This window comes from Larus michahellis, chromosome 1, assembly GCF_964199755.1.
Source record: "Larus michahellis chromosome 1, bLarMic1.1, whole genome shotgun sequence".
NCBI classification, from domain to species: domain Eukaryota; kingdom Metazoa; phylum Chordata; class Aves; order Charadriiformes; family Laridae; genus Larus; species Larus michahellis.
Window position 1 is genome coordinate 57,922,969 of NC_133896.1, and position 27,432 is coordinate 57,950,400.

The 27,432-nt window shown below is 47.2% G+C and overlaps 1 protein-coding gene across 29 annotated transcripts in view; it reads left to right on the plus strand.

Annotated features, from left to right (window-relative positions):
- RBFOX2 (RNA binding fox-1 homolog 2) overlaps nt 1–27,432 on the plus strand; it is a 169,633-nt gene that overhangs the window by 81,682 nt on the left and 60,519 nt on the right. For 4 of the 29 annotated variants that reach the window (XM_074580188.1, XM_074580168.1, XM_074580235.1 and 1 more), the window contains exon 1: nt 4,959–5,198. The exons of 20 other annotated variants lie outside the window; for them this stretch is intronic. In XM_074580188.1, the coding sequence (XP_074436289.1) occupies nt 5,172–5,198 (27 nt within the window). In that variant the 5' untranslated portion in view covers nt 4,959–5,171. Of the gene's footprint in view, nt 1–199; nt 625–4,951; nt 5,199–5,433; nt 5,566–27,432 lie in introns of those variants that run through there. 5 more of the 29 variants (XM_074580177.1, XM_074580255.1, XM_074580264.1 and 2 more) reach the window with 5 other exon arrangements.

Consider the following 27,432-nt stretch of genomic DNA (forward strand, 5'->3'; position numbering starts at 1 on the left):
CTGACACCAAAGGGTTTTACTATGCTAATCCCAGCACCTGTCCCTGCCGAGGACAGCAAGAAGGGTATGGGGGTGGGGGAGGAACAGTCCCATATGTTTTTCCCTGTCCTGGATTGGGAGTGTTCCCTCTGACGCACCTAGAGCCCAGAACATATGCTCTTTTCAGATCCTAAATGCTTGTTTGCTTTCTTCCATCCCCGGCGGTGGTGGCTGCGAAGATCCTGTGTCCCCCTCTTCCCAGCAGTGGCTCCGTTTGCTGCCTGGGAGTCACAGGACGCTCCTCAGTCGAGGCTTGCAGGGCCGTTTTCAGTAGGAGATTTCTAATTTTAGGAGCCTCTGCCGCCTATGGTTGAGTGCTGCCTTGCTGGATCCCAGAAGAGAGGGGCTGAGCTGAGCCGAGCCAGGCAGCTCCTTTTTTATTTTCAGCTGAGCTAGTGTCAACCTGAGTGGCCCCAGAGGCCCGAGCCAAGCACTGCGCAGGGCTGCCAGAGTCCTTCCCACAGGGCTGAAAGACGGAGACTCGGGTTTGAAGCTTCCAGTCCTGTGTCCATTTGGCCTTTAGCTGGAGGATCTTTGGCTATGTATGGTGTGTATTGTATGGATTACCAATACCCAGTTGTCCAGGTAAGCAAAAGGACAGTGGTGACTTTACAGAGTCTTGGTGTTTGCTCTATATGTTCTTTGGGCAAAACTGGAGCTTATGTGCTTGTTTTGTAGAAGGACACTGCTTCCATGCTGAGCTCCTTGGCTTGGTGTGTCCGAGGCCTTGGCAGCCTGGAGGCTCTGCGGAGGGCTTTGAGGCTCCTGCACGCAAGTGGTACCATTTGACACTTTAACTCCAAGGACTGTGTTATTTAAGACTTGAGTGTTTTGGTTTGCATTTTTGGCCTTTTTTCTTTTTTTTTTTTCTTTTTTTTTTTTTTTTTAATAGGGGGGTTAAGCTGACAGCAATGCTGGGCTCTGCAAACTAGTGTGTTGTTGCGTGCCCTTCTGCATCGTCCAGGCGCATGTGACTTGTACTTGTGACTGCAGCCTGTCCCACAGGGATGGCCAGCCACCTAGAGCGTCTCCTCACCTATTTTCTTCCTCCCTCCTCTGAAACCACACACGAAACCTCCAACAAAGTCTTGTTCATCACCTTTTCGCTTTTGGAGGTCCAGCGAGGATGTCTAGTGTGATAGGAATGGGTGGGTTTGAGAGCAGCGCTCGGGGCAGGGTAAAGCCTGTGTTGCAGCCTCTGCTGGGGGAGGGGGCTATATTTGGAGGACACGTGAGATTTGCTGGCCCGGCGTGTGGAGTCTTGGAGAAGCCAGAGGCCGGTGGGTCAGGCTCAAATACTTTTGGAGCCAAGTGAAAGATGATGTTCTCTGCACAGTCCTTGGCTATTCAGTGTCAGCATTCCTTGTCACAGGCACCAAATTTATCCAGAAAACGTGAAACGTAGTCTGGCGGTTGAAGATTATCTACCGCAAGATACTTCAGATAGCCACTAAAGAGTATTTTGTTAGGTTACCTTGTACTGGGGTTTTTATTACGCACATGAATAGAATCCACCAGCAGAAGTGTGTCTTCTGGTTGTTAAGATTTGTTCCTGATAAATTGGTTCTTTGCACTTGAAACTTTTTTTCTTCCCTCTGGCCTTGATCCAGCTGGCAGGTTTGCTCCATCTAAACTTGAGCCAGCACAGAAATGCAGGTAATGGGATGTTAAAATCGAAGGCTGTGCTTTCTTTCCACCCTAGTAGCAAAGGGGAATTATAGGCATAGCAAAAGAAAAAGGAAAACAAATCCTGAAATTTGCTGAAAGCAGAGTACTTGTGGCTTTCTCCTCTCTCCGTTTCTACCAGTCCTATGAGTGTTAAACTAACCCAAGCGTTTGAAAGTGAACATGTAGACCACTTACTCAAAGTGGAGGTCAGTTCATCTGTGCTGTCACCGGCATGATTTCCGTGGCCTTGACCTGCCGCCTGCTGCTTAAACATCCTTCTCCAGTTTATTTTCTATTAGGATTTGAATGATAGGAGCTAACCAAAAACCATCACGTACATCTGGGTGAACACAGAAGAGAATATAGAAGTGGCGCAGACGTGCTCAGGTGGGAGCAGTGAGCTTTGCCTGGCATGGTAAGGATGATGAGCTGTGCCCTGGCACTGCAGAGGCAGACTAGTTAAAGTTGCCCATAGTTATTTCAGAATGCTTCATGGTAATGAAGTTTGAACGCATATGTGCCTGTGATGCATGAGAAATCATGAGAACTCATAAGTATTGGCATCTAGAGCTGTTCTGAATATGTTGCTTTTTGAATAAATGCAGTAAGTAGGAAGGGATGATCTCATGGCTCTGAGCTGTATGTTCTTCAGGCTTCCAGCCTTCAGCTCCACTTGTGCTTCTCTGTTTTCGGCAGCATGTTCTGTAGTTTGAGTCTTTGGTTTCCCTCAGTAGAGGGTGATAAATGGTGATGGTAAATTGGGCACTGGTTCCATGACTTGCACATAGGAGAAAACTAAGTGGAGGCCCACCAAACTTCTTTCACTTGGCCATGAGACAACATCTGAGCCCCCAGCCCTCGGTGAGGAAAGGTGAGTTGCACAGGTTCACCAGTTAATTTTATTGTTGATTATCATGTGTTGCTTTGTGGGCTCCAGTAGAGCCCCAGACAACAAAGACCTCAAATGTTACCAAGTCTAATCATGTTTTCCATGGTATTCTTAAAGCTTTTGAAATTCTGTATCAGATGTTCGTTTCAGATGTTTTTACAGCAATCTGAGCTCCTTGCAGACCTGTGTTTCTTATTGCCCGAGCATATCCATTGGAAATCGGGGCTTTTCTTTTGCTAAACAGGAGCAAAGGTGGATATGTTCCAAGCACGGGGGAGAAGATGCTTTCTGGCCTACAATGGAGATGAAAGAGGGAGACCAACAGTAGATTACACCGAAGGGAATTCCCACTCTGCTGGCACACAAGCAAAGCAGTTGTACCAACTGGGTGGTGGGAGGCAGTGCGAGTGAGGGTTCAGGGCGTGATTGGGCACCTCTTTTCCTTAGAGGATTCTTTTTGATGGCAGGTATTTCTAGAGGTTTCTAAGGTGAAGTCCAAAATGGATTAGAAATGATGCTATCCTGGTTAAAGTGGTGGGATGATGACAGCATGTTCGTTTCTGTGTCGTGAAGGTCTGTGCTACAGCCCTAGATCTGGGGCAAGAAGTTGCCGCCCTGTGGCACAGAGGAGACTCACTGAACGCAGCAGTTAATTTAAGTGGAGAGAATAAGGAGATTGCCCTGAGTGATTTGCAGAGGTCTGGTGAATGAGATGCACATTGCTGAAACCTGGTGCTTTGTCGTGGCAAAGGTATAAGGAGGTCACTGTGGTTTTTGTTGCTTTGAAATGGGATTTACACTTGACCCAGAATTGTGCTCCAGAATCTCAGGTTTGTAATAGTAGAGGGGAAAAAAAAAAAATCCAGTACTTTCCCTGGTTTTGCAATATTGCCTGTAAACCCGTAGTATTGTAAGATGCAAGTTAGCAGAGAGGATGAGATAACTCGGAAAAACGTGGACTCTGACTCAGAGCCCTGCGGGCTGCAGCCATGGAGGCTGGCTCCTTCTCAGAGGACCCCACACCACGGCTGACTGACTGGTTGCGTGGGGTGGCCAGCTGGCCGGTGGCTCTCTGCCTCCCTGCTCTGGTGGGACGTAAGGGCTTGCTGCTCGCTGTGTTGGTCTCAGGCTTTCCACTCTGGAGGAGCCAACCGAGCTGGGATGCGCGCTCCTGCTGGCCTTCTACCGAATTAGGAGAGAAAGGGGAAGGCAGGCAGGGAGGGAGGGAGCCAGAGGTCAGCTTGCAGTAAGTGAAACTGGGAAACTGAAGAGCGCCGTGGGTCAGCACGGGCCGCCTGGAGAGCAGCGCAGTAGCAGAAGCCCATGAAACAAAACCGCTAGGCTTTTTCTTTTTTTTTTATTCTTTTTTAGTGTAAATTATAACTGGGCATATTCATGCAAAGGAGAATGTGCGGGGATGCAAAGTGTTACTGCACCGTAATTTGGCTTTGCTGCTGCTAAAGCCTGGGGAGTCTCTTGAGTACCAGGTGTCAAGAAGAGATAGATGAGAGGGGCAACTTGCCTGAGCTGGTTTTATCTCCCCATCGTGAACACCAGAGCGTCGCACAGTCCTCTTGTCTAACCGAGGGATGGGCAGTTCTGCCCTCAGCCCTGTCCGTTGGGTTTTTGTGGGTGCAGAAAAAAAATCAATCGGAGAGTCTTGGATCCCGTCTGCCAAATGGGGTAGCAGTATATCGGTTTTTTTATGGGGTCGCTGGGAGAACAAATGCTGCCAACCGTGGCGTGCTCAGGTGTTAAGGGCCAGATGCTTACTGAAGATAAATGGGAGCGGGGGGAAAAAAGCAAGCTGGGAAGGAGTCCAGCACTCTCCAGTTTTTATGATGAAAGAAATGCAGATCCTGGCACGGATACTGCTTCCGGTTCATCCAACGCACCGTGTCACCCACGCGTTCTCCCCTTTGTGGCAGGAGGGGAGGCCTGTGCGAAACGTGACAGCTCCCTCCCCGGCACCCTCGGCCTGGGTGGGAGATGCTCTACCCCCGCCCGCTCAGCTCCGAGCTGGGGAAGCCCGGCCGCCAAACCGCAGCCGCCGGGAACGGTGGGTGCGGAGGAACCGCGGGGTCCTGCCCGGCCGGGACCACCGACCTTCCCTTTTGTTTCCAACTCCGCGGCTGCGGGGGGTCTCCGCCGCTTCCCGCGGGGGGGGTGTGGGTGGGTGTCCCGGCGGGCCGGCGAGGGAGAGCCTGGCCGGGGCTGCGGGGGGGGTGGGGGGTGGCCGAGCCGAGCCGGGCGGGGCGAGGCGGGGCGCGGCGGGGGCGGTCCCGGCTCGCATTAATTACCTTCGGCATTCGGGGCGGTGCTTCCCGCAGCCATCTGGCTGAGCCGGGGGGGCGGCGGGGGGAGCGGCGGCCGGGGAGGGAGGGGGAAGAAAGGGAGGAACACGGGAGAAGAAAGGGAGGAAAAAGGGCTCGGGGGGCACCGCGCCGGCGAGGCAGCGCAGCGCAGGCACTCGCCGCCGCCGCCCGCCTCCACGGGGCTGCTGCTTTTTCTTTTATTTTTTCCCTCTTTATTTTCCCCCCCTTCCCCCTGCGGCCGGGCTCCCCCATTTTGGTTTATGGAGAAAAAGAAAATGGTAACTCAGGTAAGGCTGGCGGGCGGGCCGGGATGCCGGTGCCGCGCCGCGGCGGCTCCTGCCTTGCCCGGCTTTGTCTGGGCGGGGAGCGGGGGGGGACCCCGGAGCCCGGCGCGGAGCGGCTGGTAGCGGGGATGCCCCGCCGCCTCCCCTCGGGGCGACCACGGCTCCGCGCCGCCCCCGCCCGGCGCTGGGGCGGGAGGGAGCCCCGCCGCGCCGGGAACCCGGGTTTGGGCGCTTTGGGGAAGGGGTTCCTGCAGTCTACCTGGCCGGAGCAGCCTGGCAGTGCCCTCTAGGGAGAAGAGGTGCGTGAGGGGTAGGGGTGCCCCTGCTCTCGAGTTAGGCTAAACCCGCCTTTGACCGGCCGAGCACGAAGGTAAACGTCTTCTCAGCCGTTTCTCCATCCGGCTGCCGGTCACCGGGAGGGCTGGGAAGCCCTTGAAGGTAGCGGGAGGCGTGGGGCTGCCCGTGTCTTCCCGGGGGAAAGCAGCTGACGTTTCCCGGGGAGCGCACCCAGCTGCCGGGGCCATCGCGTTTCCCCTGCCTCGGAAGGGGATTTTATCGGACAGCGCTGGCTTTTTAAGACTGCTATAGGTTTTTGGTGGGGTTTTTTTTGTTTTTTTTTTTTTTTTTGGCATGGCATCTGTGAGTTGCCACCGGAGGGAGGGGGCAAATGGAGGAGGAGGAGGAGAGCGGCATCGGGAGCTGGAATCCTTTGGCGTTAGGCATTATATAATGCCCCCGCAGTGCCTTGCGGAGCTGGAAACCTTTGGGGGATATTCCCAAAGGGGGTAGAGGGAAGGACTCTTGGAAGGAACTTTTCTTCAAATCTGGGTTTCGCAAGTGCTGTTCTTCTGTGGAGCTTTGCAGGTTTTTAGACTAGATGCATACTGCCTTCTTGGCTTTCCTTAGCCCTGGATGAATCCCCCTTCATTAGCTGCTACCAAGATCTGGCGTGTCCCACTGTAAGGGGCAGCGCTTTCGCGGGTGCGTGGCTCGGAGTGAATCTGCTGCAAGAAGTGACACCCGCTTTGACCCTTCCGGTCTCTCATCTTGCTTTGATTGTCAGTGGCTGAAAAATAGGTCTCTGTCCACTCTTAAGGTATATTCCTAGGCTTCCAAGCCCCACCTTCTGCTTCTGCTATTTAGTCTTCTCCATTACCGATTCTTTTTTATCTGGACCAAGGCTTTCTGTTTTGAGACGGAAGAGTGCTGCAGAAATCTCCTGAGGCTTTCTGTACCTATATGTAGTTTAGCGAGTGATGCTGAAAAGCTGTGTCTCTGCAGTCAGGGTCCATTTGTGTATTTCTGCGTGCTCAGAGCGTGCCCAGTTCGATGGAGGTGTATGCCCTGAAGCAGCAGATTGGCGTGTGCGCATTTCAGAGAGTTGTTCTGCCCAGCCTTGTATTGCAATGTGCTCTCAGCCATAACTGTTACGCACATAGTCTGTGTCTGTGCGGTGCAGAAAGGTGCCTGGGTCACCCGCACACGAGTGCGTGTAGTTTGTGCCTGTCTAGGACCGAGCACCCTGAAACGCTAGCCGGTTGGCTTGGAGATGTGCAGAACTGGGAAGGATGGGTTTCTGCTGGAGCGCTCACTGAAACAGGGGAGCGTATAAACTCATTTAAAGGCTTGGGATATCCTGATAGACTTCAGGGAAATCTGTCTTTCACAGAAATTAATTTACTGACATGGGAAAGGGGAGGCATCAAGACCATGCGTTACTAGTATTGGTTGACCTTGAATTATGTCTTAAGAGTATGTGCTATCTAGGATAGGTTTTCAGGATTTGCACTGCATATCTACATGCTGATGCTGAAGAAGGTGCATATTAAAATAACCAGTAGGGGAGGAGAGCTTGGACTGTGTCTCAGCTGGGGTCTCCGAATGAACAACGGATAGCCCTTTTATGCAGAGTTGAGGAAGACAGCGAAGGTGAGTTCAGCTGTAGCATAGTGCTCCTTCTTGCAGGGGGAGCGTTTGGCTTGCAGTCCTTAGCAGTACTTCGCTGCAGGTTTGTCCAAGCGTGGAGCTGAAGGAGCGTGGCACGTCCAGGACGATATCCCCAGCCACGTTATTCTTATTCTGCAGTGCTGTTTCAAGCAGTGGAGTGGCCTTACTCACAACTGTGAACGTATTTCTTTGGGGCTCTGTCTCATGTATGAAAAGTAAATGTTGTTGGTGTGTTAAGCTGGTAGTTGCCGCTGAATGAATTCAGCATTGCTACAGTCTCTTACTCTGTTGTGTTCAGTCTCCAGATAACATTGCCTGCCTGGTCTGCATTTTGTTGTGTTGTAGTGAGCAAGCTCACCCATCTTCCTTAGAAATCTGGCAGATCAGCTTCTGTATAGGTATGAGGGGCTGGTAAAAAAATAAATGTGAGCGTGTGGGGTGGGAAGACTAGAAACGGTGATGGGAAGAAGTGGGAGATGCTGGAAGGTAGAAATGTGCTTGAAAAAGAGGAAACCAAAATTGCTAATGAGAGCAAGCGCTCAGATTCATTAACAGAAAGTACCCTGGTCTTATCCCCCTTAATCCTAAATCAGTGAAAACGAGTGTTAAACGAGGCCCGGTACATCATGCGCTAATTGCAGATAAAAGAGAGAGTCTTTGGTGGATGAGAATTATATGCTAAAAGGCTTTTTTCTCTGTGTGGTGCATGGTGAGGTTGCTGGCTTGCGTGGAGCACAAAGCCCTCCCTTTCTTGGACAGCCCAGTGCCTTGCTGGCGTTTTCCTCCGAATCTGTTTCCCATCAGGGCTGGGAGAGGGGGAAGGTGTCGAGCATCCCGGAGAGTGGGAAGGGAGCTGCTGCCTCCTTAAGGAGTCCCGCCAGCCCATGTGGCAGCCGGCAGCGCCGAGTGACCATGTGTGTGTGCGTGTATGTATGTATGCATGTATGCCTTTGTAATGAATCACCCCGCCATTGTCTGCTCCCCTCCCTGCTGCCAGCGATGGAGCCTTTCACCTGGGCTACTGCCTGCCGGCGGGCCTTCTTCCAAAATGGAAAGAGGAGGAGGAGGAAGGGTTGCTCGTGGTAATTAAAGCCAGACCGGGGAGAGCTGCTATTTTCTAACTGCAGCACCCCATTTTCCCTCTTTCTCTGTCTTGAGTTCACAGCTTTTGATGTGGGTGTAGGCAGGAACATCTGAAGGTCCCCTTTTGTGCAGCTGTAGGATCACCAGTCTCCATTTTGTGGCACCATTTGAAGCATCTTTGCTGCCCTGCCTGCCAGTGTGCCCCCTCTTGTCCCCCCCCAGCACCCCGCGGAGGCTCCAGCCAGTGCCGTTTATCTTGGCACGTGTTTGACTTGCTACGCTCTGCCCAGGGCTCAGGGAGGTGATGGCGTTTGTGGCTTTGAGACTAATTTATGTCCTTGTTAAAATGAACCAGCAAGCAGCCTCATTTTTTCCAGAGGTTTTCTTCCCTTTCCCTTCCCCCTTCCATAACCCTTTCCCTCCCGGACCCCGTGTGTAGCTGTGAGACAACCTTGTGCAGCCAAAAGTTCCTCTCTGTCAGGGATTTTTTTTTTTTAAATTAAAAAAAAAAAAAAAAAACACAAACGCAGAGCTCCTTAAATGGAGATCTTATTTAAATCAGAGCAGCGGCTGACTCATTAAAGGCCCCTCTGTCTCCTTTTCATTCCTCTGCCTCATTCCCTTTCCCTATCTTTCTCTACCTCCCGTTACAGTAATGGTGTGATTAAACAGATCTTTGTCTGCGCTCCATGTTGGGATCATGCAGGGGTGCATATTTGGAGGGGGGGAAAGAGAGGAGATGGGGACCCCTGTCACGACAGCCACCTTGTGCTAGCTAAAAATGTACAATGCATCCCATTATAGGAGACCGTCCTCCTTTGTTTGAACTGTCTGCAAGGGAGACCAAGTCCCAGAACAGCCTCCCCCCTCCCATCCCTTTACATCTGCTTTAGGATCTGTTCCCCTCCAGGCAAGCAGAATGCTGCAGGATTCCCCTGCCCCCCTACAAGAAATAATTTAAAAAAAAAAAAAAAAAAAGGCTTTTCTTTTTCTGTGCTTAGTGGAAGGCTCCCTTTTTTTCTCTCTGACTTCTTTCAGGAGTTACCACTATTTGCCTGTCCCCTTTCCATGCTTTGAGGATTGTATCTCCCTTTCAGGCCAAGGTTTGCTCCTTGGTCTGGTGTTACTCTTGCAAACTTGCATGAGCTGTCTGAAGGGGATTGCTCTCTTCTCTGTCCACGGACTGGTGGTCTTCCCCTTTCTTTGCCATTTGAAAAGTGGTGCTTGTTCACATGGTAGCTGACTCTGTGCCCATGCCTGTCCCCTAGTTTTTGCTTTCCTTCTACTGTTTGTCGTAGGACGTTGTTTTAGCACTGCAGACATCATGTCAGTAGCAGAGGTTTGTGAGAGAGGAATCCTGGCCAGTCATTTTTCCAGGAGAATCTCCCCTGGGAATTGAAAGATGGATCTGTGGCTCACTGTCCCTGATGTAAGGGTATGGTTGCTTGAGGTAGGCCTACGAGTGGTGTCCGTAACTGTTGTGATTTAACTGCTGGTTGAGAAGGGCTTATTCTTAAGGGCTTAAAAATCAATGGGGCCTGTCAAAACCCGGTGAGTGTTTTTTAAAGTCCTTTTCCCTTTACCAGCTTTGCTGAGAACTTTCAAATGTGTTGGAGTAGGAGTGAACCGCTGTAGGCGCTTGCAGAGCAGCCTTGGGATGGCAGAAGCTGCATTCAGCGTTGCCTAGGCAGGATAGCGATGTGAAAGGGAACTTGATACAGCAGTGCCATTTCCTTAAGTCCCTGTCCTAGAAATAACCTCACTGCTCCCTTATGCATTTCTCCTGCAGGTGACTAGGTAACTATCGCCGGGTACCTGGGAATTGAGAAATGAGGATGCCTAAGTTTGCCATAGTACATGCTGTGATATTCGGGCGACAAGGCTGTGTAAAGTTAACATACTGTTTTATTGTTATATTAAGAACTATTAATTTGTGAAGTATCTGGATTAGTGAAAAGGTTGTAGTCAGCTGCCAAAAAATAGTGAGAATGTAAGGTTGAGAAGGAGGGAAGCCCTTAAAACCAGCAACGTCTTTCCCTGCAGGTTATTAATTCATGATGGCTCCATTGCACTTAATTAGTATTGACCAGCCTTCTACTATAAAATTCTAACACCAGTGTGAAAGGGGGCTGCAATCACGGGGGCCGATGTCTTTTAGTCCTGGATTCTGGTCTTATTAACTGCTTCAGGTAAAACGCTCAAGGTGCCTGTTTAAGATAGATTTTCAGCGGATGATGTATGCAGTTAGCTGCCCCTTTGCAATGAATTCCTTAACCTGTTTGTCCCCTATTTGAAAAGTCACAGAATTCTCTAATGGGCATCCCTTAGAGGTCTAAGCACCATGGAGGAGGTGGTTAATTTGCCTCAGTCTGCTCTCAAATATTATTTAAAAGGATGTAGTCAGGTATTCTTAAATTCTGACATATTCCCTGGAATGAGAGTAGAGAAACGTTAACTTTCCTACCAAAAGTATTTTGGTTTGCTCCTGTAGGGTTATTTATGATGCTGTGCTGTGCACGATAGTTTTTTACTGGTCTGCTGGAAGTTGTGCTACGACCAGTGAGGGCTGGGGATGTATAGGCTGGTTTTGTAGGGTTCACAGAAGCTAGAGCGATTAATGCTCAACTGAAGGCTTTTTGAAAAAACAGAGTGCACTTTGCGTATATAAAAGAAAATAGGACAAATGCTGGGCCTGTTCAGCAGTGTGCTTTGTTTAAAGTATCTGATTTATTTTTTTTTTCTTTGCAAAACTGTCCATTAAGCAATATTATTCACAAACTGAATCGAGAGTTATCAAGATGGTAATGGGAAGGCACTTCAATTCCGGGGCATTTCCATAATTTAAGTTGGGAAAGAAACCTTTATTTGTTCTCTTTATTTCTGTGTCTATTTATGATACTCTTTAATCACATGATTGCATGCTATTTTTTTCCACAAGAAAGGAAAGAAAAACCAGACCGCCCTCCACCCGTCCCCATCAGCTCCAGTATATGTGGCACCACGATGACCTCTGCAAGTATCAGTAGCAGGCTTGGCCATCCCAGATGCATCCCACAGACCTCTGCCACTTACACTGAATATGTAATTAGCTGTCATTTTCTGTGCAGGCCAGCTTGATCTGTGTTTGCAGTTGGTTTTGTATACTTGCTGACAACAAAAGAATGGTGACTTTTCGCAATATTAGGCTTCAGTTTAGGCTTTGTGAGTGTACACCAGTAGGCACATTTGTCCCTCTCTTTCTTCCCTGCATGACCTCTCCTGTCTCACCTCTGCCATCCATCTGGGATGAATGGATGGGTCTTCTTCCTCTCATTCTTTCCTCGTGATCCCTGGTCAGTAGCTTGTCCCATGCGAGTCCATGTCTGTGCTGTCCCTGTCTCCATTCCTCTCCAGTTATGTGTTATCCTGTTTTGGCTAATGACTTCTTTACCTTGATCATTTCAGTTCTTTCTCAGCTGAGTTTCAGACCTGCTTATTCTTTCTCTGCTGCTGCTCCTCCTCCCTGTCCTCACTACAGTCTCCTTATCGTACACTTTTTTAACTTCTCCACCCAGTCCTTACATTCCTCATTTAGTTTGCTTTTTCTGCCTATTGTAGTCAAACTTGTCTGATATATCCCTCTCCCTGCCCCCCATCACTAAGTCTGTCCTGTTGGTGCTCAGGCTTCTTGTCCCAATTTACTTTCCTGCTGCTACATGCCCAGATCTGTTTTTTGGATTTGAGGTGGGTGAGTGCTACTCCATGTTACTTGATCCCTGCAAAGGGGGTGGTGCAAAGTACAAGAGATGGGTCATCTCCTTTTTGTCATTGATTTCCTGACCTGGATCTGACGTGGCCGGTATCTCCTGTGAAGCTGTGGATGAGCCCCAAATGAGAGCATGAAATCACAGAAGAAGGGGTGCAAGCGGCACTGCCGGCCACCGTCAAGAGCGTCTCTGTTTCCTGTTAGAATAAACTATGTCTAAACCATTCCTGATTGCAAGTAACCTGGCTTAAAAAACATTTGCGATGCCACTACCAGCCTTGACAATCCCAGTCCTTTCCTTTCTGAGCATTGCTAAGTATTTCCTAATATTTAATGTAAAGCTTGTTGCCACCATTTGTTCTTTCCACGATAAATGCGAAGAACAAATTGGTTCTTTCCTTTCTGGCAGGTTTTGCATATTGGAATTTTTTTTTCTTTTTAGCTTTTTTGGGCCATCATATATGGCTTTCCTAGCAGATTTAGTTGATAAAATGTAAGACAAACGCTGTAGCTTTCCGTAGTTTTATTACAATGTTGGTAAGATTTTGTTGGCTTTCTAGTGTCGTTGCTAAATATAGATCCCTGAAATGCAAATTTTTCTGTGCAATATGAAGTCCTCATAGGCTTTTCGAAGTGTGGGGTTGGTGCTCCCCCCGCCCTTAATCATAAACAAGACAAACTATTCCCCCTAATTCTTACTCGGGTTGGAATAATACAACTGAAGTAAGAGGGGAAAAAAAAAAAAGACAAAAAAAAAAAAAAAGACCAACCCTAAAATCAAATGCAGATACCTGAAAAAAAATTTAGTTTGAATGGTTTCCTCAGAATTATAAACAACTGGAAACAAGGTCTTACACTGGGAAGCTATCAGCCAGCCTGGCTCTACCAGCCCTGCCTGTAATGGAGACTTTCACCCTGAGTAGTCTCTAAATACCTAACTGGAATTGCACTCCAAGTAATCTGAGGGTGCATGGAGACACCATAAATGTCCGAGTAATTTAGAGAGTTATCTTCTAGCCTGCAGTCTTCTGAAGACTGCCCTCGGGCTGGGAGTCTCGAGTATGGTTAAAACCCTCTGAACTGTCCTCCAGGTTATCCTGCTTAAAATTCATAGTCGCTGCAGTTGTGGTCCTGTGGAGTTTAGGATTCCTGTGTGCTTTGTAAGTCCTGGTCTCGCTGAGCTGTCTGACTTGGAGGGCATATTTGACTTTCAGATAATTGCTTGTGATTAACCAAGATTTAGATAATCAGAGTTTGACCTGTGCGGTGCATAGACCATCATTCACCTGTCGGGTCTCCTCAGTGAGGCTCCTTATCTGAAGCCCATGCTCTCCCTCCAGTCCTAATAGCAAAACCTGCTTTAAATTATTTAAAAAGACCGATTAAAAAATGCCTTGGAGAGGAGTTCAGATTTCTTGGATAGTACTAGTCCTCCTTTGTCTCACGTACCCTCTGTGAAGAGTGAAACACCCTTAATTTGATTTGGTGTTCTTTGTAGTTTTTCTTATTTTTGCTATTGCAGCATATGAAAGGAGGTTATCAAAACAGAACAATTATGCAAAATACTTGTGAATATTAGGGAGCAGGAGTAAGAAAGGCTTTTGTTTTCCAGCACATGTCCCTTTCTGCTTTGTAAAATGTGGTTGAGATAAATAGGGCAGAAGGGGAAAGGATTTCAGAGTTTCAACAGGCAGAGTTTTAGAGCTGTGTTAACTTAGAAAAGGTCTTGCCGGACTGATTCAGGAGGTAGAGGAGGAAGATCATGGTAGTTTGGTGAAATTAGTGAATTATCCCATTTGTTGACTGTTGGTTGGACTATAAGGTATTGTGGTATGTTAGCTTTACTTAGTGTTCAAATATTTAACGCGCATTAGTTTGCTTTAACTTTTCCCCTTGCTTTTCTTTGTGTATGTGACAAAGCTGTTTAATGTTGTTACATTCGCTTTGCAAAACCATTCTCTGGCCTGCCTCTACTCTGTTCCAGGACAAAGCTATTTTCTGTCTCGAAGCAGTGGGAAGGGGAGGAAAAAGTACCTCTAGGAGTCCTTCTTATATAAGTTTGGTTTGGGTGCAGGTGGGGGGGGTGTGAGTGAGTGTTGATGGGTTTTTTGGGTCACTTTAGTCCATGTGATGGAGCCAATCTGTGGTAAAGAGTGTAGAGTGGTGAGAAACAGGAATGAGGAAGGTGGTGACTGGAGGCTGTGGTGAGATCTTGGGACAGTTCCTTGCTCCAGGTGTCCTTCACAGGGACATGGGTGACAGACTGTGAATGAGTGTACGGTAAGTGTGACCAATGAAGAGGTGTAGTCAAGGAGGGACTGACCCTCCTGGTAGCAGAAAGAATTTAGGTCATCCAAAGCCAGTTGCAAACCTTCATCCTAAAAGAAGTTTTCCGAGGGACTTTAGATCTTCAAAGCTTCTTTTGGTCAAAATGCTGCAGTGAGTGTGGGAATGAATTTATCTGGTAACATGAACTTCAGAAAGGTGGAAAAAATACTGCAGAGATCTTGATGCTCCATCAGAAAGCAAGACTTCTAGATGTGTTGTCTTACTCAATAAGATGAATCTATATAAAGTGGGTTAAATCAGATTGAAGATCCCTGAGCCATGTTTTCCATCAAGTCTGAAACTGTAGCTTTGGGCAGTCTGATGGCAACTTTGGCCATAGCCAAAAGGAAGGTCCCCCTGAAACAAGCCCTGCTATGAGGAGGTAAGAGAGGCCATGATGTTACTGTCCCTTTCAGCTCAGATGTGATTTCTCATGACTTTTTTTGTTGTTAGGAATACTGTTAATTGGTTTTGACAATGAGCTGCAGGAATTACTGCAAGTGTGGCACAGAAGTCAGGAGAAAGCTGCACCAGAGGCTGCAGACTTGAGCTTCTCCGTTCAGATCCATGCCTGCCCTGCCTCCTGCCTGCCAGCTCCAAGCCTCCCTGCCTGATTGATGGGTGGCCAGGGTCCTGCCGGGCATCTCAGCCATGTGGCCAAGAACACGTCTCCCAGCAGACGTCGGCTTAAAGCAGAAGTATCCAGAAAGCCAAAGTGTCTTTTTTTAGTGGGTGGGTAGGAAACTCTGAGCTATGTAACACAGAGCAGAAGAACAGCTAGAGCTGAGTAATAGGAATTTCTTAATGTTTTGGAGGAGCGTAAAGGAAGATAAATTTCATTCTTCTAGGGGGCTTACAGAGGACTGTAGTGGCTTTCAAAAGTGTAGTAGGCCTCTAGGTTAGCTGTGAGGCTCTGTGTGTCACCATACAATTATTAAGAGGTACTGTCTGGCCTAAATCTAGGGGAAAAGGAGCTGGTGGCAGGAAAGAACCAAGGTCGATTGACACAATTTAAATGCAGAGCTGTGATGAGCCTGCTGGCTACTACTCTGGCAATCCTAGCAGAAGAGTGTTAGTGTGGGGCCAGGCCTCCTGCAGCCAATCCAGCTGTGAAGTGGTTTGGGAATTGCCCTCAGCTGTGTCCGACCCAACTTTCTGCTGGGGGTTACTGTGTCTGTGTAGGCTGCTCCTCTGTGCCCGTGTGAGGTCAGGTGCTTTAATCCTGCTGTTGCTGAAGTGCATGGAGATGAGCCCGTTAATTAGGCGTGATGCTGGTAGTACCCAGCAGAAGCAGAGCACAAAGCTAGAGGCAGTTGCTCAAACCATTCCCTCTATGATCAACAAGGATCGACCACTGCTATAAAATGCAGGTGGTCCTTGTACCCTGTGGTGACAAATTCTGGGATTCTGGAAAGCCTTTATGTCCCGGGCATGCGAGAGGAAGCAATAAGAACAATTTTCATCTTAAATGATTTAGAGGAAGTTTTTCACATGTGTCAGTCTTCCTGTGAATCTTCTAGTGCTTTTTGAAGGCCTAACAAAGCAAAGGGACTTCAGGTAATAATAAATACACTGGCTGCTGTGGGTTACTACTCATGCTGTCATTGGCCACTTTTAAACATTAACTCTTCCTAAAAATTTAATAGAACACAAACAATGGTTAGTTTGTGATAAGCTTTACTAGCCTGGACGCATGAAGTTGGAAAGGATCACACAGAACAGAAAAACGGGTTAGGGAGCACTGATTTGCTCTTGCATTCGGCCGGCGCCTGGCTAGTCCTGTAAGTTCTGAGTGTTGCCTACCCTCTGCTTCCAGCAGAGTGGGGCAGCTCAGATCCCTTCAAATGAGATGAAGTTGAAAACAAGTGCCGAGGGCTTGTGCTGAAGACAATTTCTCAGGTTTGACAATGATGAAGTGTGTCTGTGGGCTGTGCTGGCCCATCTGGAGGATGATTGCATGGAGCCCATCCAGCAAGCTGGGTCTCCGGCTTCCCAAGCTGAGAGTGTGTTGGGTTGCAGAGGGACATCTGTTTTGAAGGAGCATGTTTTGTAGGACACAGCAACTGTCCGTCTGTCTGTTCCATGCAATAACTTCAGACTGATGAGAAGTGATTCCAGTCCCTTACATCCTCATTGCTTCTGATCGAAACTTTTACATCTTCAAAGGAACAATTCACTTCTGTTTTTTTCTTGTTTTCAGTTAATTGTGCGTGTTCTAAAGCAGTGAGGATTATCATCTTGGTCAGTTACATACTTGTGCTGCAGGATCTCCTTCCTCCCTGACCTCAGTTACAGTGTTACGCATTTCACACATCTCATCTCTTAAAGGTGGCGGTTGCACCTTTGAAAATTTGAAGAACTGGCAGAGTCTGCTGAAATCTTGTGGTGTTTTAGGTCAGCTGTCAGTGATAGTAACCTGATCTATGGCAAATCTTTCCCTCCCTCTCCCCAGGGTGCCTGCTCTGCCCTTTGCATGCCAGTGGAGCTGATGTGATCCAAATTAACTTTTTCATCTGTTTGCATTTATTTTCTGAGTCATGAGAGGTCCTCAGGAGCCACAGGATTAAATATTGTTTTCCTTCCTAACACTTTTGTATTGTAGCAAATGTTATCTTTTTATTCTTACTTGGGACCAGATGCTTTTTTTTTTTCCATGTTAGTGTGCTGTTGGGTATGCAGCCCATCATGGGAATAACATGGAGCTGCACAGTCAGCAGAGGAGCACTCATTATTTTGATGTCTGCTGCAAAATGGTGGCTTCTGCTCTAAATTACTTGGTGAGGTAATTGCTCGTTTTCCAGGATATTTTGCTTCCTCTGTGTATGAGGTCTGTTAATAGGATAGGAAAGTACAAGGTGTTTTTTGGGCCAGGTTCGGTCTGACTGGATGTTTTAGTGATATATGAAGGACAGTTGGGGTGGTGGTTAGGAGCAGAGATGTAAAATCCCAGGAGTCGCTGCTGGCAAAGCAGCAGAATTGTTGCCACTCTTTGAACTACGCTGCTGTGATTATATTAAAAATATAAAATAGCAAACGGCATCTTTTTGGTGGCGCATCTGATGGCCAGTCCTGAAGGAGGGATGCTGCTGCCCTTCCAGGAGCCTTCAGTGAGAAGGGACAGAGAGCGGTGGCAGATGATTGATCCACCTATTCAGTAGGCTTATCTGGAGGGAGGTTTTGCTGTTTGACAGTTCAATACTTGGCTTTGGAGCCAATTCGTGCCATCAAACAGAGGGATGAGAATTTCATTAATCGGAAACCGCCATCCTGTGAAGGCTGTGCAGCGCTTGGATGCTGCTTTGGTCTCTTTCCTTGACTGTGAGGACCATGGATGAAATAGCAGGAGCTCTGTTTGGCGGTAGGAAGCTCACTGTTGATGTGCTGCAGGACCCTTTCTGCTCGTAGCAAAGACCCGGCTGTTCCCATTCAAAGGTCTAAAAGCAGCTGAAATTAGACTGCAGGGTAATTTAGCAGTTTAATCCAAGATTATGCATCTGCAGACCTTGCTGAGTTGTCGCATACCCTTGCATGCGCCCTGCTGTGTCCAAGCTGTGACAGGGCTGAACTGTTTGGTGCCCTGCTTGTACCTTAAGCTGGGCCAAGATCCAAGTGTGAGGAGTGTCTTCTCCTTGCACAGTCCCAGAGGCATCTTTGAGAGCATGTGTCACACTGAGGTTGCAGTTTAGTTACCATCATCTTTTAAAATGTGGGCACCAGGAAAGGCAGAGATGTCTCTCTCTTTATATACTATTAATTTTTACCTGGAAAGGACATGTCATGGTGCAGCTCAGTTAGCCAGGGCAGGCTCTTGTGCCTGTCACTTAGGATGACCCTTTGGCTGCTCTTTGTAAGGATGTCTTTTTGGCTTCCCTTCACTCAGAGTAGGCTTTACTGTTTTCTGAAGTCTTCACCATATATTGTGTGACCAGCAAATATCTTAATGTCTTTTGAATCTCATGAGATTGCAGTGGAAGCTGGTATGAAAGTCTATTTTTGAGCATGGCCGTGGGTTTTATGGGCCTATAAACTTGATCCTGAACAAGTGTCTTATATGTGATTTTTATTTCCTGCAAAATTTTAGTTACCCCCCGGAATTGTCTTTTAAAAAAAAAAAAGTTTCTTTATAGGTGAGAGCATAGCTAAGGTCCTAATTAAAACCCCAAGCTTTTAGCATTATGAAAGCCAAAATAGCTCCCAATACATGAATGACATGCAGATGACAGCTGAGTAAATGAATGCATTTTTTGTTACATCTTAAACCTGTTTTCTAGCCGATTTTGTTCGTGCCAGTGCTGGCCAAGTTGTGTACATCTGTTAGCATCCCACGGAGAGCCCAGTGGAGCTGCTAGCAACCAAGAAATGCTGGAGTAAATGCACCACTGAAATTAAGGGAGGGAGTTGTTGGGGGAAGAGACAGGCTTTCATGCTTTCTCACTCAACCAGGCACTGGTCGAGCTTTTGGGTTCGATGTTCTTGGTTTTTTGTTCCTCTAAGGTGCAGTATTAAAGATTTAAGACCCTGTGGGGTCTTTAAGCAAATTATTTTCTCCCTGAGTGTGAGCACTACACCCAAAAGCCAGAGGCCCCAGAAGAGGTGAAAGCAAAGCATGTGGTAGCTGTGTTCGGCACCTCTCTGGAAAGCAGAGCACCTTTTTACATTTTCACGGTGTTTTTGCTTGTTTGGAAAGTAACCCGAGCTGCACTCATGAATATTTGAGGCTCTCGGGTGCCTGTTGAGGGCTGGAGGGAAGGCGGGCCGAGGGAGGGCAGGCGGTGTGGGAGCTGGAGTGGCAGAAGAGGGAGCGGCCCCGGCCCTGGCCCTGCGTGGCTGTCTCATCTCTCTTGTGCTAGTAGACTTCTCATCGGGATGAATGTGCTCTGAAATATTTATTGCCCTGTTTAAATATTCATCGCTGCAAAGGCAGCGCAGCCTGATGGCAGCAGCAGAGCCTCAAGGGACAGGGGCTGCAGCAGTCCCTGGCATTTCCTTTCAGTAATATGATAAAAATACATTTAACAAAAAAAAAAAAATAATCGGGCATTCCCCCACTGCAAGATTGACAGGAGCAGCCAGGCGTACGTCTCGGTGTTTCCTCTTCGTGCTAGAGACTTGTGTTTGCTCTCGGGCTCGTATGCTGGGGTGCTGCTCTTGGTTGCCAGATGCTAATGCTTTTTTTCCAGGCCTGTATCCTGGAGCGAGTGGCTTTGTTTAGCCTGACACTGTGTGCGTGAAAGGGGATGTACAGAAGGGGAGACCGACTGGCTGAAAGGGTTTAAGTTTTGCGTAGCCTGTTCTCTTGTTTTTTTGTAGGTGTGAGCAGACAAACAGAGCCGGGAGGCGGGGGGGGAAGGACCTTTAATGCACTTGGCTGTGGAAGGTGGAAGTCTGCTGGGAATTACAGAGGGGTAAATTTCACAGGAACTCATGCACTAATGTATTAATGGAGCTGCAGATGCTGACAGGCGTGCCACCGAAACGAGATGCTCTTACATTAATTTAGCTTTTAAGGTTTATCGATTTAGCTTCAGTAAAATAGAGCAGTTTAAAAGTGGGACTGCCAGTGATATGCAGTAGTTTAATGTGAATATTTGGTATATTGCTGTTGTTAAGCCCACACATTTTTATGTGACCAAGGCATTGATGTGGTGGTGACAAGGGAGAGCAGCAGACTTCCGAAGATGATGCTGAGCATGGGGGCTGCAGAAGCTGTATTAGTGACACCCAGCCCAGGAGGAGCCATCTGAAAGGTGGTCAAATGTGCTGCTGACTTCGAGCTGCACCTTTGAGCGGTGCAGGTGGCCGTTTAGGGGAGAAGTTCACGCTGGTTCCTGGTTACAGCAGGAATTTGGTAAACATAACGTTAGCTGGAAGGCCTGGGCGAAAGAGACTTTAAAAGGATTTTATAACAAAGGGGAAATCTTTCCTGAGATACTTGACAAATTCGCTGGGTATAAACCACCTTTATGCTGGCTTACATGGGGACACTCTAAAAGTTAAGCATAAGCAAAGCAGGTAGTGGCCACAACATATGCTAAATGTCCATGTAACCTCTTGTTCTGGGATGAAGTGGCTTTCAGGTGCGTTTTCAAGTTGAGCTTAATGTAGCGTAACTATGGGCTGATGTGAGAAGAATAGTCCCTCTCGTCTCTCTGCTCTGGCCATATGTTCAGCCTCCTCACCGCTCTGGGCATCGTGCTTCGGCAGATATAAAGCAAGACAGTGCAGTTTATGACCAAACAGACGACTATTGTTTGGATTAATTTTCTGGCTATGGCCGTGGCATGACTAGATCTCACAACAGCCGGGGAGGGAAGCAGAGCCACTGCTTCTGCGGCCAGTTGGTAGTTTATCATATTACGTGGTACACGAAACTGCACCTATACTTCTCAATGGCTTGTTCCTCTCCAGAAGGTGAAGTCATTTTACTTATAAATGTGTCTGCTGCTTAGTTTAATCTGCTTTAATTTATGTGCATCGACTTCCACCAGCTCTTTGTAGCTTTCCAGAATATTGGCCTATAGATCTGGCTTTAGATCGTTTCTTCTGGCTGTATGTGTGTTGTAGGCCATTATGTCTCACTTAGGTACCTCTGTTTTGAATGACATAATGTTTTCAACATGAAGGCATGAAGAGATGGAAAGGACTGAGTCCTTCTCACGAGCTGACTTAATGACTGTCATTTAGAAATCAGTAAACAAAATAAAATGGTGTCTTTTACCAGAGCTGAATTTATCAGACTCAGCTTCTGGCTGTTGGTTTTCTTGATGCCTTTGTTTATTAGATTAAATATTATTAGTGCCTACTTTTTTTCCCCTCACCATTAATATACTTTCACAAAGTAATCAGTTGCCAGTTAATTTTTTTTTTTTTTTTAAATTACAAACAAAATAGTTTGGGCTTTTCAAGTTTTGCAGCATACAGCCATGTGGCTTTTTCCAATCTTGTGGGGTTTTTTATGGCTTTTTCATGTTCCCTTTTGAGTTTTTTAATTCCCTTTTTAAAATTCTTATGTGGAAACATGTATCCTATTTTTTCACCTGGCCGAAGCCAGGTACCAAAGTAGTAATGCTTCCCACATCCTACTTGTTGGAAATATGTCTGAACAACTGTAGTCACTCTTTGTACCAGGCTGCTGCACTGGTGAGTTGCTTCTCCACGACTCTCTGCTTCTTTCCAGAACCTCTGCTTTCCAGGACACATAGTGGAGGCTTCCTTGAAAATGGAAAACTCCTCTTGGAACAAATGAGGAGATGTGAGAATGCATTGCTGGAATGGAAAGTAACTGTGGGAAGAAATCTGCGTTTTTAAACCGTCAAATTTCTGTTCTCGAGCATGTGCCAAGTCAGTCGCAGAGTTCCTCCGCCCTGCACCCTGAGAGCAGCTTGATATAATATTGTTGCTGCGTTACTGAGTCCTGGCGCTCCAGTCACAGATGAGTCCCATTTGCCTCTGCTGGGGCTGTACGCATCTCATCCCCTGTCTTCTGTTCTGAATTCTGACTGTCCCCGTGATAGGCCAGTCGCAGTGAAAATGTGACAGGGCTGAGACATTTAGCTGCTTGCATGATAAAAAAGAGCCCCAAGAGGAGCTCTGGTTTTGTGTTTAAGTATGCTGTATACGTCTCGTCCCCCACCTTTGCTCTATAGTCACGTCTGAACGCGCGGCTCCTTGCTATGGTTTTTGCCAGCTCTGCAGTTCTTTCCGAGGCATTCAGCGCTCTCCAATTGATTCCAGATGTGCTCTCCCCTTCCCAGCGCTTTCTCCCTTCCTCCTCCTCCTCCTCCTCCTCCTGCGCTGGAGCGGAGGCAGGGCTGCTTTTTCCCTGTGAGTTGCTGGAATTAGTGCAGGCAGGCGGGATGACTTTCCTGCTGGGCACTGAAATTGGGGGAATTGAAGGGGCCTGTGTCAGTGCTGTACAAGTGGAGCTGCCTGACGGAGCTCTGAGGTTTGTCCCTCCTCCAGGAGCCAAGTCAGCTCAGAGCAGCACCTCTGCATGGCTCAGTGCCGCCTTCGGCTCATTCCCCTCACAGCAGCGGAGAGAGGGACAGGGAAGCCTGATGCCTAAAGTGATCTTCAAAATCCTTCCTGGAAGAGCGCTGGCCATATAGAGAGATCTGGAAGAGTCTATTACAGATAGCTGTGTCACATAGTAAGGGCTTTGAAAAATTCCTGTAACTAAAGTAGATACAAATCTTTCTAAGGCACTGAACGAGCTTCACGAGGATTTAAGCATTCAGGAAAGCAGTTTGAATTCTTTAGGTTGCAGGAATAACTCTCCACACTCACTGAGATTTGGTGATGTGCTTGCAGATACAGAGTGATAGTTCACTCGCAGAGCAGGGACATGGGATGAAAAATTACTTATCAGTCCAGCTCAGGTACCTGGTTGGAGAAACAAATACTGGTTTTTAGAAACACAACGTCACCTGGAGAGCTACCATCTTCCTTGAAACAAAGCTGTCTCAAGAAAGCAATCTGACTGCAGAATTAGCTGAGGTGACAGTAGCTGTGACACGACCCTGACAGCCTGGTCAAGAGTTACCATGGCACCAGGTGGGATTTTCTTCCCTGTTAAATTCCATGTTCTGCAGTCCTTCTTTTACTGAGTAGCACCAGGAACCGCTGGTTAGCTGTTGTTTGCTTTAGTGGCCAGCCCAGCCCAAACTGTGACAGGAGTAAGGTAGAAAACCAACACAGGCAGGTCCTCTGTGCCATCTTAGAGTTATGTACACGAGTGCCCAGATGCCCTGATGGAACCGTGGACCACTCCTGAAAGAGCAGTTACCATGTTCCTTCCCCACCACTGGCCTCTGGTTCCTGCTGCCTCCCTGCGTGAGGATCTGCAATCATGCAACTATGAGTGTGATCAGCTTGCTAATCCGCTGAAAAGCTAATCGCGGTTAGCTTGGATTAAACATACGTGACACATCTGCAGCACACTGCTTCTTAGCTATGATTCATTTGAATTCTGGTCCAAAAGAAGAAACTTAACCCTCTTCGCCTGAGAGTAAAGTAATCTCACTTGTGTGGGAGATGCTTCTGCCACTCTGTGTGCCTGCTGGATTAACGTATGACTAGATTCGTAATATTTTGAGGCTTAATTTTCATATTGATTTGGTGAAAGCTAGTCATTTTATGGAAATCTTTTTTCCCAGGAACGTTTGACTATGAATGTGAAGTGGAAAATATTCACTTGGAATATTGCAGAGTTGGGAAGAACAGAGCCAGGCTAGGTGCTAAAGGACCGATCTGGAACAAAAAATTGAGCCTGAGCCTTTCTCTTACTTGCTGGCTTTGCTGCTTGAGGACACATCCATCCTGGTGATTTTTTCCTTTGTTCCAGACCCCCACCCCCTTCTCCCCAATAATTCTCAGAGGTAGTTTCATTCCTAATATGGAATGGAAACAGATGTTGAGACCTCGATGTCGTCTCTTGAAGCACAATTCTCTTTCTAATCAACCCCAGAGCGCGTGAATTGATTGAAAGCGTTTGGTGGGAATGCCTTCATGCCAGTAATGTTTAACTGGTTTTTTTGGAAGGGGGAATAATGTAGATTTCAGGAGCAGAAAATAAGCGCTTTTTTAAAAGCTGAAAAGCGTGTTTCAGGCTGGTAAGTAGATGTGGCTCTGGGCCTTCCTTATTAATGTTGCGTTAACTCTAAAGCTTTGTCTGTATCCAACAGGAAGCCTCCTTGCAGGTTGCCCACAGGCTTCTTAATTAAGCATGTACGCGCTCAGCACCGAGAGCCTGCGTTTGTGCATTGGGATAGGGCAAAAGTTTGGCCATTACTGGAAATAATGACAGCATGGGGATGAGTGAGTGCTTCCTGTGTATAAGACTAAGATAAGACTATAATTTTCTTTCATCCTTTCCTCCAAAAGGGGGGCTTGAACTTCCCCATACAGTTATGAAATGCATTAAAAAAAAAAAAAAGGCCAGCTGTTTTATTTTACAGAACAGTTTTTGGTGGCCTGGAATGATAGAGTGTATATTGGAAGATAACTTTTTCTTCCCTTGCTTTTACATATCTAGGAGAAGGAAAGGCAAGATTATCTAATCTAGTGCAAGCTTGCACCGGGAAGTTGAAGAAAACATGCCTTTAAATGGTTAGCTAGGTGCAAGCTGGAGTGCAGGCATCTTTTTTTTTTTTTCTTTTTTTTTTTCCTTCCCTTTCCTGGTGGAAGATTAGCTTGTTTAGACTGAAGTTAACCCAGTGCAAAAAGCATTTCCTAAAATGATTATGTCTGATTTACATTAAAAAAAAAAAAGCATACATATAAACTTTCCTCTGTTTAACAAAACTAGCGTAAAACTCCACCAAACTTTTGCAAAACTACCTATAGGTAGAGCACTTGTTTTGGGAGGATTCATGGGGAATTGCTCTTGTGCCCATGGTAGGAGAGTCAAAATCCAGCATCCTTTTTTGTTACCCCAATATGTCATATATTGAATGAAGATCAAGCTCCAGACGTGCAGATGAAATACAAAACCTCTTATTACTGTGATCCTCTTCAAGGTGCTTTTATAATCAACCCACATCAAGAAAAAGAGTGTTGATTTTATCAGTCTGGGTCGCCAGACAGAGAGACATGCCAGTCTCCCTCTCTGTAGAAACAGAAATGCCTTTGTAGTATGGCCTGTGGGTGTCAGGTTAGGGTCACACACCCCTCTGAATCCAGGAAAAGGTTTGTACAAAGATGAAGAATATGAGAAGGTGGTTATATGCTTTGTATATCCTTTTCAGAGAATCACAGAATGGCTCGGGTTAGAAGGGACCTTAAAGATCATCTAGTTCTAACCTCTAAACTTCCTTTCCATAGGCTTTTTACCCATTGTTCCATTTGGAAACTAATTAGTAAAGAAGCAGCCATGATGTAGAAATTATTATTGCTGCATTTTGGCTTAAAGAGCTTGTATGATGTTCGTCGGCACCTGAGGGTTTGCATGGTCAAGTCACTGTTTTGGCATGATGGGGGAGCTGGAAAGCCATCGCTTTATCATCCCATACATTACTTCGGCTTGTGTTCGAGTATCTTGATGACCCTAAAAAGCAAAAGTACAATTTTGAAAATCAAGGCTTAGGTTCTACATGCCATGAGAGCTACTGATGTAGGTTGAGGTTTATCTCTGGTGTAATGTCCCAGCCCATGGTTTTCTGGAAGGGATAATGCTCAAGTTCCTGGTGGGTCTTTCAGAGTCCATCATGCTGCTTTGTAACCATTCCCGTTTGCGAAGAAATTGTTTGCCGATATGTTTGTTATCAGCGGGCAAATTATGGGATTGCCTGGGGAGAGGGTTAACACATGCTGGAGACTGCAGCTCCCCGGCAGCCTCAGCTCATCCAAGTGCTGGTGCCCATGGCCCTTCCCTCCCCATCTTCTCCACCCCCTCTCCTTTCTGGCTCCAGTTCTCTTCCAACTTCTTGCCAAGCCGTTTCAGCACTCTTAACTGGGAACAAAACTAACCTGACAACAAAAAGCAAGCAGTTGTGGGTTTTTTTGTTTTTTTTTTTTTCCCTGGGATCTGTGCTGCAAAGGCTCAGCGGAGCCGGATGGAGCACTGTGGCTGGCAGGGGAGAGAGGGCAGGAGTGCACAGCTGGAGGTGGGACGGCGGCAGCTGCAGCCAGAGTCCTTCTGGAGCCACAGCCAAGAGCGAGTCCCACCAGGGCTCCTGCTGGAGGAGCACTGGGAGGGGAGGCTGTGTTGGAAGGGGCTGGGAAAGGGAGCTTGCTAGCAACCTTAATTTGTCTTCAGCTGTGAGAAGTGGGGGGAACTCAGCCCATGTTCCTTATTATTATTATTCTCTTGCTCCTGGGCAGCAGCGTTGTGTGGTTCACTCTTTCTCTCTTGTCTGCGTACAGCCGGGGAGCAGTGCTTGGCTGCTTCTGCCGGAGCCACGTGTCACATTTGCCTCCCCGACAGGAGGCTGTGACCTGGGTTGGAGGAGGGATGGTGCGGTCCTCGCATCTCCCTCCCTCAGAAGGATCCCTTTCTCATGGAGAGCTGGGAGCAGTGGCTCCAGGTTGAACGATTGTGCCAGGCTCTTCAGATCAGAGTTGCAAACGTTTTTGCTGTTTACAAAAGGGATTAGGTTAGCGCAGAGAGCAAATAGTCGTAGCCTGGAACACACTGGTCTTCACAAACAGGTTAATTACCTCTGTTAGCTGCAAGTCGGTTGGCTCCAGGTTTCATAAAATGAGTTCAGTGGAGGCACATCTATTAGAAACCCCATTCTGCTAATAGGCATATACTTGCATCTATCCCAATGATTTGGGGGTTACCAGAGTGAAAAGGTATATTTAAGAGATTATTTGGTGTTTACATGCTGTAGCATTTCTCTGCACCTTTCTCTGATGCTTATGACTCGCAGTAGGGCTATGGACAGCACAGGCTGTTTACCTCATGGCAGTTTGTGTGGAAATGTCTATACAGAAGTTGTACCAGTTTAGCTTTACCAGGATTATAATTTTTATTTGGTTGGTTTTGCTTTAATATCTATGCATATTATGGCATACCAGTGCAGAAGGAATCTGGAGCTGCATTGCTATAAGGCTCCTTTCTTACCCCTATAATTACACCCATTTCTCTAATGAGCAAAACAAAACCATCCCTTCACAAAATAGACTGATCTTTGACAGTTTTATGGAAGTAGGAGGCCTTTGTGTGCGTTTCTGGTGTTCACTCTTGGCGCTCCAGTACCGTGATCTTGGATCACCACCTGCTGTCTGCTGCAAGAATTCATCCTACGTCGCATTTGCTGAACCATGTTGCTCCTTGCTGAGACGTTGTCCCCAGCTCCCACCCTTCTGCAAGGTCCCCCTGCATGCGGTTACTTACCGATCCTCAGCTTAGCTTGGAGCTACAAAGTTTGTTAATTAAGTTAAAGCTGCACAAACTCTCAGAAATGTGTCCCCATTAGGGATTTTTCACGGGTTTAGCTAATTTGTTTTTTAAACAAAATGTGGCATGGGTTTGGACTAAGCTGTTTAGGCAAAACCCTGACCTAAGGAAGGAAGTTGGCACCTGCGAGGACATGGCTAGACCTTTGTAAGGCTGAGAAAAGGGGCCCGAAAGGAGAGCCCAGACAGCTATCCTGTATCCCTCCTGTGCCCTCAGGGCTTGGGTGCTGTCAG